Consider the following 14783-nt stretch of genomic DNA (forward strand, 5'->3'; position numbering starts at 1 on the left):
AAATACTTTTGAATTTTTACATGTCGAACAGAACATATATAATAAAAAATATCAATAGTTGTAGAGATTTTATTTTCATTAACTAAAAATATGTGAAACATCTTTGACAAAAAAAAATAAAAAGTGAAAACTGACTCATATCAATATTTTTTTCAGCAAGTCTAGTAGCATTAGAATTCCTCTCACGATCACACAATACCATTCCCATGAATTAGTTAGTTAAATACCGTTTTATATGAAATCTTAGAGCCTAAGACCATCTCCAATGTATTTTGCTATTTTCACCTCTAAAATAGGGGAACTCTATAATAGAGATGAAATATGCTCCAATGTATTCCCCTAAAATAGCAATCTCTAAAATATAGAGTAAAAAATAGAGGAATGCTATTTCTTCCTCTATAAATAGAGGAAAAAATAGAAATCTCTATTATAGAGAAAGAAATAGAAGTGGGTTGGAGCAATTTCACCTCTAAATGTTATTATAGAGATGAAAATAGCAATGGGTTGGAGATACTCTAAGGTCACCCTCTAACCTCGTACGTGAGATGGTATCTCTTTTGACATGTGTTTATTTATAAATAAAATAAGATTTGTAACCCCTTTAACAGTCTAACCTAGTCTATGAGATGGTATCTCATGAATAAAAAAGTAGCAGACAGATTGAAGAATCAGTTTTGATTTATGATCTTTTAAAACTCTACTCGTATTAAATACCCATTTTGACATGTGTTTATATATAAATAAGATAAAATTAATTTTAACATCCATCATTAAAGTTCATACACAAATTACACAATATAATTTAGCTTTAACACCCCCCCCCCCCAATTAGTTATTTATCATGAAACTATAAACTATAATTTATTTTATTTTTGACAAAAAATATTTCTTGTCGAATTACTAATATTTATATATCATTATTGTACGTCCTATATTACACATGTATTAGTCTAGCGTGTAGTTTTAAAATACAAACATGTATTAAAATACTTAACCCTCCAATTAGTTATTTATCATGAAACTATAAACTATAATTTATTTTATTTTTTGACAAAAACTATTTCTTGTCGAATTACTAATATTTATATATCATTATTGTACGTCCTATATTACACATGTATTCGTCTACGTGTAGTTTTGAAATACAAACATGAAGCATCTATGTTTATCAAAAAAAATGGAGCATCTATGGCACCGTTCACACGATAAGGTCTAGGTCGTATATATATTAATTAAAAATAACCACTTGTGTTACTCGCATGAGACTTTTCTACAGCTAAAGATGTCATCTAAACAATGACGGAGACTCCCGTATTACCAAACCGGTCGAGTTATTTAGGTTTTCTCTTGCTATATAAATGACCAAAGTGTTCTCTCTTTTCTTCATATCAATCAGAGAGAACCAAACATGGATCCAAACTCCGACAACAACCAAAGATGGGAGGCGAAGCTGAAGGACTTAACTTCCAACGTCCAGCAGATACAAGACAACTTGTTGGAGGAGATACTCACACCAAACCTGAACACAGAATACCTCCAACGTTTTCACGTCGAGAGGTTTGATAAAGAGCTCTTCAAGAAGAACGTACCGGTCGTGTCCTATGAAGAGATTAAGCCTTATATCGATCGTGTCGTGAACGGAGAGTCATCCGATGTATTATCGGCCCGTCCTATTACTGGTTTCTTGCTAAGGTATATAAGAAGTTCTTTCTCTCTATTGATTAGTTTGTCTTTCTCGTACCAAAACTAAGTTTTTGAAATGTGTTTGTAGTTCTGGAACTTCGGGAGGAGCACAAAAGATGATGCCATGGAACAACAAGTACTTGGACAATTTAACATTTGCATATGATCTTCGTATGCACGTTATAACCAAGTAAGTCCCATAGTTTTTTTTTTTTTAATATCAAAAAGTCATTCTATTATATGAAGTGGTTTAAGAAACCAAACTGAAATAATATAACCAATAAACAATAAATTTCGAATTGAAAACCTAACACTCTTAGCTAACAAATATGCAATTTTGTTATTCGCCCGATATGAACAAATTAATAGGGTAAAAGCATGGAAACATTCTCTATAGTCTTTTTAATATAGTTTTAACCATTATCTATATGAATATTTTGGATCAGACCAATGATGATTAATAAATCTTATATTTGTTTTGTTTAGGCATGTGAAAGGTTTAGAACAAGGAAAAGGGATGATGTTTCTCTTCACTAAACAAGAAGCCATTACTCCTTCGGGCTTACCTGCTCGAGTAGCAACCAGCAGCTATTTCAAGAGCGAATATTTCAAGAACCGGCCATCCAACTGGTACTACTCGTACACGAGCCCTGACGAAGTCATACTATGCTCTAACAACACACAAAGTCTATACTGCCATTTGCTATGTGGCTTGGTCCAAAGAGACGAGGTTGTGAGAATGGGTTCCATCTTCGCTTCAGTCATGGTCCGAGCGATCAAATTTCTTGAAACTTATTGGGAAGAGTTATGTTCAAACATCCGTTCAGGCCATCTCAGCGAGTGGATCACAGACCTCGGTTGTCATAGTTCCGTGTCTTTGGTCCTTGGAGGACCACGTCCTGACTTAGCAGACACGATTGAAACAATATGCAACCAGAGTTCTTGGAAAGGTATAGTCACAAGACTTTGGCCAAACACCAAGTATATTGAGACCGTTGTTACTGGTTCAATGGGACAATACGTTCCCACCATGAACTACTACTGTAACGACTTGCCTCTCGTTTCGACAACGTACGGTTCTTCGGAGACAACGTTCGGGATCAACGTAGATCCTTTGTGCAAACCTGAAGATGTTTCTTATGCGTTCATGCCTAACATGTCTTACTTTGAGTTCATAACAATGGATGGAGACAAGCGTGATGTGGTCGACCTTCAAGATGTGAAGCTTGGGTGCACTTACGAACCCGTGGTCACAAACTTCTCTGGTGAGCTTTAAAACCATCATGACCTTAAGAACATGCAAAAAAAAAAATATTATATGGTTTAATTAATTTTTGTGATTTTTTTTAATTCTTTTCAGGTTTGTATAGAATGAGGGTGGGAGATGTTCTATTGGTGACTGGTTTCTACAACAACGCACCTCAGTTTAAGTTTGTAAGAAGAGAGAACGTTGTCTTGAGCATAGATTCAGACAAAACCAACGAGGAAGATCTCTTTAAAGCTTTGAGTCAAGCCAAGCTTGTTCTTGACTCATCAGATCTCACCCTTGTAGACTTCACCAGCTATGCAGACACCTCAACGTTTCCGGGTCATTACGTGCTTTATGTGGAAGTAAAGGCCAAAGAAGGGAACAGTCATTTGGAGCTCAATGAAGAGGCCTTCTCAAAGTGTTGTTCAGTGATAGAGGATTCACTTGACAATGTTTACAAGAGATGTAGGTTCAAAGATGGATCAGTGGGGCCTTTGGAGATACGAGTGGTTCCTCAAGGGACGTTTGATTCTCTCATGGACTTCTTCATCAAACAAGGTGCTTCCATTGGTCAATACAAGACTCCTAGATGCATTAAATCAGGAAAGGCCTTAGAATTTATGGAGAACTATGTGGTTGCAAGGTTCTTTAGTACTTGAAATTGTTGTTCTTTGAATTGTTGGTCCAAGTGACTCGTGGTGGAGTCTTAGTTGCAATAAATTTACATGTGCCAGTCTATCTTGTGCACTTTCTGAATATTGCTATTTTGTAGTATGTTTTTCACTAGTTTTTCTGAATATTGATATTTTGTAGTATATTTTGAACAAGGCCAACATTGACAACTTCAAAGTCTTTAAAAAAAATAGAGCATCTTATGAAACAGAAATGAAGTTAGAGATAGGCTTATTAAAGGCCCAAGAATGAACCAAATAGCTTTGAATCGAAACCAAGCCCTTCTTTTAATACTTTCCACCTTGCGTCAAGGCTTCCAAAACTGAAGTTGACAATCCGGTTCACTTTTTCGTTTAACTGTCTTGGTCTTGTTTTTTTTTTTTGTCAAAACTGTCTTGGTCTTGTTTATATGGTTATTTTCTTGATGCAAAATCTGTTATATATGATGTTTGCAAGATATGAACTAATTTCATATTTATTATATATAACTTAAAATTTTACACATTATTTAAGTATAACTCTATTGAATACTCTATTTGTTTCATATTAATTATAGTTTTAACTTTTAAATTTTATTTCATTACCGGTATCGTTTTACATTTTCAAAGTAAATATTAAATATTTTTCAAACTTTTGCCCTTACTTTTAATTTATTAATAAATAAAATCAAAGAAACTAATGTATTAAATATGGATAAAACAGAAAATTTAGTTATTATTTTTAATTCATGTGCAAAACCTTAAACGACAATATAAAGAAAGAGGGAATATTTGATAAATCGTTTCATGAATATTTCAGTTAATTATTAAGTGTCATAAATTGTCACTGTTTAATAGTTTTTGAATTTCTTATGATTTGTCCGTAAGATTTTAGGAAAAAAAACAGAAACAAGATAAGTCTTGAGTTCCAAATTTTAAATAACTAACATGTGTCCAACTAGTTCCATATCAAGAATAATCCAAATAAAAAGAGCCTATATTCAACAATCATAATAACAACTAGTTCCGCACTCATTCATAATTTGTGCGTAACACTGTTACCAAAACATGCGACGCTATAAGCTCCAAAAATAAAGATTGCTAAAAAAAGAAAAAGAGATCTATGAATGAACTCAACGAATGGTCCCACCCCGCACCATTCCAAAAATATTTGAGTGTATATATATCTCTTCTTATAGATCATTGTCTTTATAAACCCCTTTTCACATGTTCTTTCCTCATAACATCAATAGCCTAGAGTACAAAACCTATTTTCTCCCAACTTGCAAGCTTCATGCTCTTATCACTCCTTGGATTCCTTGCTCCATCAATTCGTTCAAACTATATTATAGTTCCTTTCAAATTGTCTTGTTCAAATTGTGTTGTACGTATACACACACACGTCTTGTTCTTTGGGGTTTGTGTGTGAGTACATAGTTTATTGCAAAAGTGGATATATAGGATGTATGGAAAGGGACCGGCTCCACCGGAAACGTCGGCGGAGGAGTATCCATCTTGGAATGAGTCTGATGTCACCGCTATGATGTCCTCTTTCAGCAATGTCATCGAGTATCCGGCAGCCGACGGACACAAAATGTCAGACCCGCCGGTCAAACAAGAGCTTGATAAGTCGGATCAACTACAACAAGACCAAGGTAATTATTTTGGCAAAAAAAAGGACCAAGGTAATTAGTTAGTTCCATGCTTTAATACCATAAAGATCTTGTTTGCTTACTAATTTAAATACCATAGATATCTTCACTTATATATTAGACTCATAGTTCCATGCTTTAATATCTGTAATAGACTAATAGTAATAGCTTAATCGTTTAGATAGCTAGCTGGTGTAAGGAACTTGTTACAATACGTTAACGACTAAATACTTACTAATAATAAACATTTCTCACTTAAAAATTAAAATAGGAGAAAGGAATTTGTAAATGCATCTCCCTTTTAATTTACTTTACGTAAAGAACTTTCCTTCTGTCTTTGAATTGAACCACCGATCGATCATGTTACTACGTGTCTATCCTTGTTTTAGTACATCTAGATTTGTTTGTGTTCTTCCTTTGAAACTACAAGCTCTATTATAATATTTTATAAATGCAGGTTTTATTATATATTCGTCAAACATATAGTTTACATGTGGCTTCTGACCTAACTCGATGGGAGTAATTTTGACTTCGCATGTTCCTTTGTTTATTTAAAACTAATTTGTCTTCGGTCGTTTTTTATCAACTTTGAAGTATGTCTCAACTTGTATTATATTAGGTGCGTTAGAAGAAAGACATGTCATAGCTAAAAGTCGTTATCAAAACTCAAAGTCTTAGTTTATACTTTTATTGAGTCATAGACAGATTCGTCACATTTTATTCTTTGAATGATGAGTTAATTACGCTTACATGTTTCATCCTGTATGAACAAAAATACAACCGAATTATTTTTTGCTACGAAAAATAAAGGGACCGAAATTAACCTTACATATAGAAACAAAAACCCATGTAGTATTTGTAAGCAAATTTACTTAATCACAGTTTTTGTGAATAAGTCTTTAGTTGATTACCAATAAGTATGTTGACAAAAAGAAAATAAAATAAAGATTACCAAACAGTCTTAATTTGCTTAATTTTATCAGCTTTTGTGAATTTAATTTTCAGTATGCATGTAAATGTTTAACTCTTTGAATATTTTGTTAAATGATACATCCATCTTATTTATTTTCGTTCCTTTCAAGTGATAAACATGAAACAAGTTCTCTCTTAAATTATGCCCTTGCTAAATAAGTGAAATCACACGTAGTATCTTCTCATGCATGTAGAATTGCACATGCGCTTATTCTTTTCGTTTTGTTACATGCAATAATAACTTTTGTTTAAAATGTTCTTCAAGATCAACCAAGAAAAAAACACTATAGAGGCGTAAGGCAGCGACCATGGGGCAAATGGGCGGCCGAGATCCGTGATCCAAAGAAAGCTGCTCGTGTATGGCTCGGGACTTTTGAGACAGCAGAGGAAGCCGCTTTAGCCTACGACCGAGCCGCCCTCAAATTCAAAGGCACCAAGGCTAAGCTCAACTTCCCTGAACGCGTCCAAGGTCCTTCGACCACAAGCTACGTCGCATCTCAATCCAGCTGTGATCATCCCCCAAGAGGTGGCAATGAATTAATGAACACCGCCCCTCCTCTGCTTGGTCCATCTACTACTCCTACTTCGTGGCCAGCGGATTATAATCAGGACATACTTCAATACGCTCAGTTGCTTACGAGTAACAATGACGTTGATTTATCGTACTACACGTCGAGTCTCTTTAGTAGTCAGCAACAGCCTTTCTCAACGCCTTCATCATCATCTTCTTCCTCGTTAACTTCTCAACAGATGCAACAGCAGCAGCAGCGTGAAGAGGAGAAGAACTATGGTTACAATTATTATTACTACCCAAGAGAATAATCTCATTATTATTGTTGGTCGAATAAGTTTCTTATAAATCTCTATCATAAATTCGTAGAAGCGAGTAAATTGCAACGAAACTTTGGTTGGATGAGAGACGTGTGTAACACTTTGTTTTTTCTTAATTGTTAGTAAAATTTGAAAATACTGATCAGTCATGTCTTATGTGTAAAACAATGTTTAATTATTAATAAAAATCAGTCACTTCGTGTGAACCCTCCTCTGGACTTGCACTCAACCGCTACCTGGATTCTGACCAATCAGTCTCCAAACTCTGCTCAGTCTACTACTGTTCTCAAGATCATCTTCCAAGCTACAATCTATCTCCTATGGAAGGAGAGAAACGCAAGAATCTTCACTGGTGTCTCTACTTCAACGTATTTGTCACAGCATCGACTGCTTAACTCGTGACCGCCTCCTATCCATCCCAAACAACTCGCCCACAGCCTCCTCTCTACTAAGGTTCTATTTTTCTTCTATTAGGCCACCTCGATGGTTTCTCCACTTGTATTGGGTTGTTGTTGTTTCTATTTAAGTTTCTGCTTTTGTGTAATAAGTTGTTTGTAACATTGTAATCTCAAAAGAAAATGGTGTGGATTTTAACATTTTATCCCAAAAAATCATTTTTACATAAAATGTTCAAATTTAAATCATTTTATTTGGTCGCTGCAGACATACTGATCAATTTATCTGTTCTTTAAAAAATCAAATTACTAATCAATAAAAGATGCATTTTTATTTTATTTTATTTGCTAAAATTTGGAAGGATGTATATTTACAAAAGTGGAAAGAAAAAATTTGGGAAAGAATTAGACAGATGTAATAGAAACCAAAGCTTTAGACATAAATGATAAAACAAATTTAATTGAACTGCTTTTAGGATTTCGAAGTATATTCCTCTTTTGTTCGTACAATATCATTGTCACTGAACATAAATGATAAAATAACGGCAATAATCGGAAATTTATTAACTCTTAATATTATATAACTAATGATAATATACTTTTTATTTTATTATTGGTTGATTTGGTTATATATATAAAAAATTAATGATGTTTTTGTTTAAAAAATATAAAAAATTAATGATTTTTTAATCTATGTGCACAATTTTAAAACGACTTATATTATAAAACGGAGGGAGTATTGAATTTTTTTGGTAAAAGGTTGTATTTAGATTTAATGTTACGTATGTACGTAAATATATATTTCGAAAGCTATATAATCATTGAGTAGATATGGCCAAACAAAATTTTCTTTTTGGTTTTAGCTAGTGTGCTCCTCGAACAATCACAGTCTCACTGATGATCACGACGAATATCGTTGTCGCTAATCATTTAAAGAATAGCTGTAAATTTGAGACTTATCTTTCCACATATTAATTCATGTGTCTTCTTCTGTGCATGAATCGTTGGGTTATTCTCTCTGTTTTGTAATAAATATTATTTTAATATTTTTTTGTTATTTAAAAAGTGTTTTTTCAAATCATAATACAAAATTTATTTAAGTTTAGCTGAAAATTAATTGTAAACTACATTAATTTTATAAATAATTTATCACTTTTTTAATTTATATGATAAATTTTAAAGTGATATTTATTTAAAAAAATGGAGGAATAATTATTTGAGGTCTATGTTATTTATTTATTTATTTATGGATACATGTGATAATAGGACAAACAAACCTGGTCTTGAGATTTAGATCGAGCTTTGGCCCACCAAAGATCTCTTATATATTAAAGGAGAAGCATTGTAATAAATGCATTCACACTATAATATATACGTGGCAGCCTCAATGATTTGATAATAAATATGTTAACGCGTTCACACTATATTCATAAATGTGTTCACACTATATACTTTTTTATTTTTTTTTAATATAAAACTTATGTGCATGGTTCAAATAAAACTTTGGATTTTTCGGTTCGAATCAAAACAAATAACGAATCAAAAGCTAAACTATATATATATATATATATATTATTTTTATTGTTTACGGATAAAGTTGGGCAAAATATTTATAAATTTTGATTCAATTCGTTATCCGTTTTGATTTGAACAAAAAAATATGGACATCGTAACTATACGAAGCAAATCAACTACTAAAATACAATTAAAAAAAAAACAAATCACAAATATCAATATTTTTAGAAACGGATATCAAATTTGATCTGTTATATGCATATATATACATATATGTACAGAATTATATATATATATATATATATATATATATATATATGTTATATATATTATAGTTTATATAAGTTTTACAATATTTTTATGGATTAAATTTATTATATTAGGTATTAAAATTTAAAAAGTTAAATAATATTTTATTTTTGTAATAAAATGTTATTATTAAAATTTTCAATTATTTTTTAAATTTTATTTTATTTACGGATCAAATCAGATATTCTTTAAAATTCTAAATCATTTCGGATATCAGAGTCAAAGCCTTTTTAATTTTTAATTAATTTTAATTTTATCTTTCATGTATTATTTAGAACAAAAATGTTATTTAATACTAATTAACAATATATTTATATATTTATCATTTATTTTTATATACTTTTACATACATATACATGTGCACCTTGATGTGAACACTGTATAAGTATTTACCACCAGTGAAGTATCAATTTTTTTTTGGAAGTTGAAACATTTTTTTCTTAATGTTTCTTTCACTACCGACCAAATTATAGTAAAATGATTTGTCTTAATAATTTTTTTTTCTTGAATTATTGTCCATTTACAAACTATGAAACCATTGGTTCAACATGACGATTATCTAAAATTTATAACATGAAAATAAATAAATAATAATAATTTTTGGATTTTACCGAAAAAACTAAAAAACAAACGTTCTAACAGAATAAACCAAAATAAATATTAATTTAAAATAATGGTTATATTTTAGGAGATTAAAAACAAAAAAATAACTTAAAACCGAACCGATATCCAGATTAAATAGATTTATTTTTTTTTTAATTAAAAATAACAAAACTAATAATCACATCCCGCGCAAGGCGCGGGTTATTACCTAGTAGTACTTTAAAGTTTAAACACTACACTTTCATTATCCTACCTCCAGTTTGATTGGCCTTACTCGTGATCGTTGGAGAATATTTCTATATATATTCGAATAACGAATGGCGCAAGCAATGTATAATATTTTATATAAATTAATTATTTATTTTACTTACATTTTTTTTGTTCGGATTGGTCTATTCTAAAAAATATGAGTGGGTATATAATTGAGATATATGAGACTTATGAGATGATGTAGAACGATCACTTTCCCAAAAAAAAATGTAGAAAGATCACACTAAAGCTTCTTGAGAGTTACGCATGCGCAAAATGAAATGGTTCCTTCCCACTTGGTTACGTCAAGTGTGTATGTATCTTTGAGGGCCATCTTCCAGATCCTAGGACCAAGTCTAATCACCTGTCAATCACAATAATAAATCTTGCCAATTATTCTTTTCCCAAAATTTAAGTATCACTACACGACACAAATTTTCAAATAGACATTCTTTGTTTGCTTAACATTATATTTCTTTTTCAAGAATATCTTGACTTGGACGTACGGTATCTATGACAAGATACATTTAGCAGGCTTTCGGCTTCAGAAATTTCAAACTTTGCGGCTGCTTTGCGTTGATTCCTTTGAGAGTGGAAATTTCCCAGATACAATGATGATCGTCGCATGCACATGAAGATTGCTATTTTTCCCCGGAATTTGAAAATTTATTATAATAAATCACATATATGTGAAAGACTTAGATTTGGGTTTTAGTTTACACAGTTTAATCAATTCAGTAATATGCAATTCGGCTACTTCTTCGCATTAGTAGAAAAATATTCCAAACTTTAATGGTAGTTTTCGGAGAAAATTTTACACTATAACACTAACTACATTTTCACTGGAACTGATGAAGGCTCGTCATATCGGTTCAATGAGAGTAGCGTCGGCGGTGTGACAGCGACGTAGATAGTGAGTCGTTTCGAGCCATTACGAACCGGTTCAATGATTTGTGTGCTACTGCTCTTACAACTCTTCGGTTCAATGCTTTTGCTTAGTGGGAAACACGAACCGGTATAGCAAATATAACCGAATTATTTTACCAAAAAAAAAATATAACCGAATTTGTTTGCGGTTCATTTCAAACATTTATCCAAATTAGTTTTCACTCAAAGATTTATTTCTGTTTCTTTTCTTCAGGGAGAGTTTTCAGGACAATGCATTACATGCTTCCAAGAAAATGGCAACATTTTCTATCGGTCGTATCATAAGGTTTATGTTTGTGTGATACATAGATAATGAGAAAAAAAACTGTTAATATCAATCCGAAACTCATCCAGCGGTTACGGGCACACGAACATTTCGCCACACCACACCCTTTGTGTGCTTTATCCAATATCTCCTTAATTTAAAGTCTCCAAGCGTCGAGCAATATGGAGGCCACAACTCATCTACCACACCAGAACAGAGGTCTGCTCTAGAAGCACTTTCTTGAACCGCAAGTAACAAAGACTATGCTGTTTTAACCTATAAACGAGAAAATTTAATTAGTTTTTTTTTTGTTATTGTCGTACGTTGCAGATAATCAAAAATCAGCAAACCATGTTGCCAAGGTTCGATCCCACAAACCCATTAGCTTGCATGTCCGTTCTTGAGGATGTGACCAGTAACGCAAAGCAGATTCAAGATTCCGTGTTGGAAGCAATACTTTCACGTAATGCTCAAACCGAGTACCTTAAAGGTTTCCTCAACGGTCAGCTCGATAAGCAAAGCTTCAAGAAGAACCTACCTCTTGTGACATACGAAGATTATCGCCCTTATATCGACCGTATCGCTGATGGAGAGTCCTCCAATCTCATATGTGATCGACCCATCAGTCTTTTCTTGGCCAGGTATCCTCAAAACAACGCACCTTGGTTTACCCAAAAAATACACCTTGTTTTGATCTGGAAACCTATGGAGACAATGTTTTTCTGCTATGTGATAACTAAAACAATTTGTAAGACATTTAATTAGAGCATCATTATTGGAGGTCTTTCAAGTAGAATTCCACACCATATATATTAATATTATGGTAGTAGAGTTTCTCAAAATACTTAAGAGACTCATGCTATAGTCTTTGGTTTAGGAGATTTTTGCATGAGTCTCTCAAGCTTTTGAGAAACTCTCCCGTAATATATATATAGGGTGAGAAATTGTAGTTGAAAAACTTCGATGAGGATAGCCCTAGAAATCTAGTCTTTAATCCATAACATAAAATGAAATAGCCCACATGCATATTCTTAGTTCCCCTCTTTACAAATACATTTATCTTCAATAATGTGAATTAAATGGAAGATGTAAAGAGTTAAGGAAGTGAATGCTTTTTTGTAGCACGGGTACTTCAGGAGGATATCCAAAGCTAATTCCTTTGACAGCAGAGGACATGGAACAGAGGATACTGTTTGCGTCTCTCTATGCACCTCTAGTCTTCAAGTAAAGAATTCCAACTCTACAATGCTTCTTGCTTTGTTAACAAAGAGTATGTTAAACCCAAACCCTTTATTGTTACTATTTGTAGGCATATAGGAGGGCTAACCGAAGGAAAGTCTCTCATGTTCTATTTCGTGACCCGAGAAAGTGAGACTGCCTCTGGGTTGATCGTCAGGTTTATGTTAACTTGTGTCTTAAAAAGCGTGAATCCATCCAACATATTTCTCTGGTAAATCAACAAAAACTTTTTCCCCACGTTACATTCACTCTTTAGTTAGGGTTTCAGTGAAGCCAGAACCATTCATTGGCATATATACAAGTAAAATTTTGGATTATGACTCCAAAATTTAAGAAATAATTTACAAAAATATAAATTCCTAATTTTTCTTAAAAAAAAAAACTTAAATTTTACTAGTTATTTATAACCCCTAACATTTTAGGATCGCTTTGAAGAGTCCGACCTATCCTCCTAGGTGCTGGTAGTGTTTGTTTAATGTATTTGTTACACGGTTTTACAGGGATCGAGTACAGGTAAGCCCACATGAAATTTCGACTTGTGTAGACACATCACAGGCCATGTACTGCCAATTGCTTTGTGGACTTGTACAACGCGAAAACGTAGCTCGCCTCGGTGCACCCTTTGCTTCATCCTTCCTCAAAGTAATAAACTTCTTGGAAGATCACTGGACTGAGTTATGCTCGAACATAAGGACTGGCCGCGTCAGCGACTGGATCACCGACGCTCAATGTGTTTCAGGGGTCTCTAAGTTCCTCACCGCTCCAAATCCGGACTTAGCGAGCCTGATCGAGAAAGAATGTAGTAAAACATCATGGGAGGGAATAGTGAAGAGACTATGGCCAAAAGCAAAATGCATAGAAGCAGTTGTTACCGGCTCCATGGTACAATACATTCCGTTACTAGAATTCTATGGTGGAGGTCTTCCTTTAATTTCATCTTGGTACGGGGCCTCTGAATGTTTCATTGGCATTAATGTCGATCCTCTGAGCAAGCCTTGTGATGTGTCGTACACCATTGTTCCAAGTATGGCATACTTTGAGTTTTTAGAGGTTGAGAAAGACCATCAAGAAACTGGTCATAATCCCACAAAGAACCCTGTGGTCGTTGATCTTGCCGATGTTAAAATTGGACATGACTATGAACTTATAATCACAACATTTTCTGGTAAGTATCAATATTCAAAATAAGTTTCATTTTAGTTGTTTTACTTTTGAAAAAAAAAGATTTAATCGTTATCTTTGTGAAAGAAAATTAATTAATTACTATAAAGAGAAATTTTGAGTCTTATTTCTGAAGACAATAAAAGATAATATATAAACATTTTAATTGGTTTTTATTATTACGTGTCATACAATCATTACAATGTATGTATGTTACAGGTTTGTATAGGTACCGCATGGGGGATGTTTTACGAGTAACTGGTTTCTACAACAACGCCCCACAATTTTATTTTGTAGGAAGACAAAAAGTTGTTCTAAGCATGGACATTGATAAGACCTACGAAGAAGACTTGCACAAGGCAGTAACAAGCGCAACACATTTACTCGAGCCACATGATCTAATGCTCATCGATTTCACTAGCCGTGTGGATTCCTCCTCGTTTCCAGGACACTACGTGATCTATTGGGAACTCGGTAGAAAACTCAAGGACGCGAAAGTCGAGCCCCACCGCCATGTCTTAGAAGAATGCTGCTTCACCATTGAGAAGTCTCTCAACTCTGTCTACAGAAAGTTACGTAAGAATGATGGTACCGTTGGACCCCTTGAGATTAAGGTTGTTAGGCGTGGCGCTTTCGACGAGCTCATGAATTTGTTTCTTTCTCGAGGCTCTTCTGTGAGTCAGTACAAGACTCCGAGGTCGGTGACGAGTGAAGAAGCTATGAAGATATTGGAAGAGGCGGTTGTTTCCGAGTTTCTTAGCACGAAAACTCCGTCGTGGGAGCCACGTGAGATGCACTCTGGCCGATAAACCGTAGTCACGTAATGTGTGACAGTGTGAGACTTCGCTTATAATTACCTATAAAATAACATCGCTATATATACTTTATATCACGTAAAAGACACAATTACATATAACATAATCGAATATATAATTCTATTACAATCGTCAAGCTTAAGTCATGTTCTATAAGTCTTTCAATTGTATAAAATGGAGACCTGCTCTTATGAAGATGTGTTGAACTAGAGCAGCTTATTCTACACTAGCAGCTAGATATCAACCAAAAATAATGGGTAATGGCTAT

General features: G+C 33.4%; 3 protein-coding genes across 3 annotated transcripts; all 3 read left to right on the forward strand.

Moving 5' to 3' along the window:
- Nucleotides 1-932: 932 nt before the first annotated feature.
- LOC106384098 (4-substituted benzoates-glutamate ligase GH3.12) lies at nucleotides 933-3767 on the forward strand. The gene is made up of 4 exons (XM_013824118.3): nucleotides 933-1692; nucleotides 1772-1873; nucleotides 2170-2948; nucleotides 3044-3767. Exons 1-4 carry the CDS (start codon nucleotides 1409-1411, stop codon nucleotides 3589-3591), a joined length of 1713 nt encoding a protein of 570 aa, XP_013679572.3. The 5' UTR covers nucleotides 933-1408; the 3' UTR covers nucleotides 3592-3767.
- Nucleotides 3768-3982: 215 nt separating this feature from the next.
- LOC106416351 (ethylene-responsive transcription factor ERF113-like) lies at nucleotides 3983-7248 on the forward strand. Its single transcript, XM_013857215.3, has 2 exons — nucleotides 3983-5237; nucleotides 6472-7248. Exons 1-2 carry the CDS (start codon nucleotides 5045-5047, stop codon nucleotides 7026-7028), a joined length of 750 nt encoding a protein of 249 aa, XP_013712669.2. The 5' UTR covers nucleotides 3983-5044; the 3' UTR covers nucleotides 7029-7248.
- A 4145-nt stretch (nucleotides 7249-11393) lies between these two features.
- On the forward strand, nucleotides 11394-14712 carry LOC106416354 (indole-3-acetic acid-amido synthetase GH3.15). Its single transcript, XM_013857220.3, has 6 exons — nucleotides 11394-11519; nucleotides 11631-11941; nucleotides 12423-12524; nucleotides 12610-12750; nucleotides 13040-13704; nucleotides 13920-14712. The coding sequence occupies exons 2-6, from the start codon at nucleotides 11652-11654 to the stop codon at nucleotides 14507-14509; spliced, it is 1788 nt and encodes a 595-aa protein (XP_013712674.1). The 5' UTR covers nucleotides 11394-11519; nucleotides 11631-11651; the 3' UTR covers nucleotides 14510-14712.
- The last annotated feature ends 71 nt before the right edge of the window (nucleotides 14713-14783 follow it).

The sequence above is a fragment of the Brassica napus genome, chromosome A2 (genome assembly GCF_020379485.1).
Source record: "Brassica napus cultivar Da-Ae chromosome A2, Da-Ae, whole genome shotgun sequence".
Lineage (NCBI taxonomy): Eukaryota > Viridiplantae > Streptophyta > Magnoliopsida > Brassicales > Brassicaceae > Brassica > Brassica napus.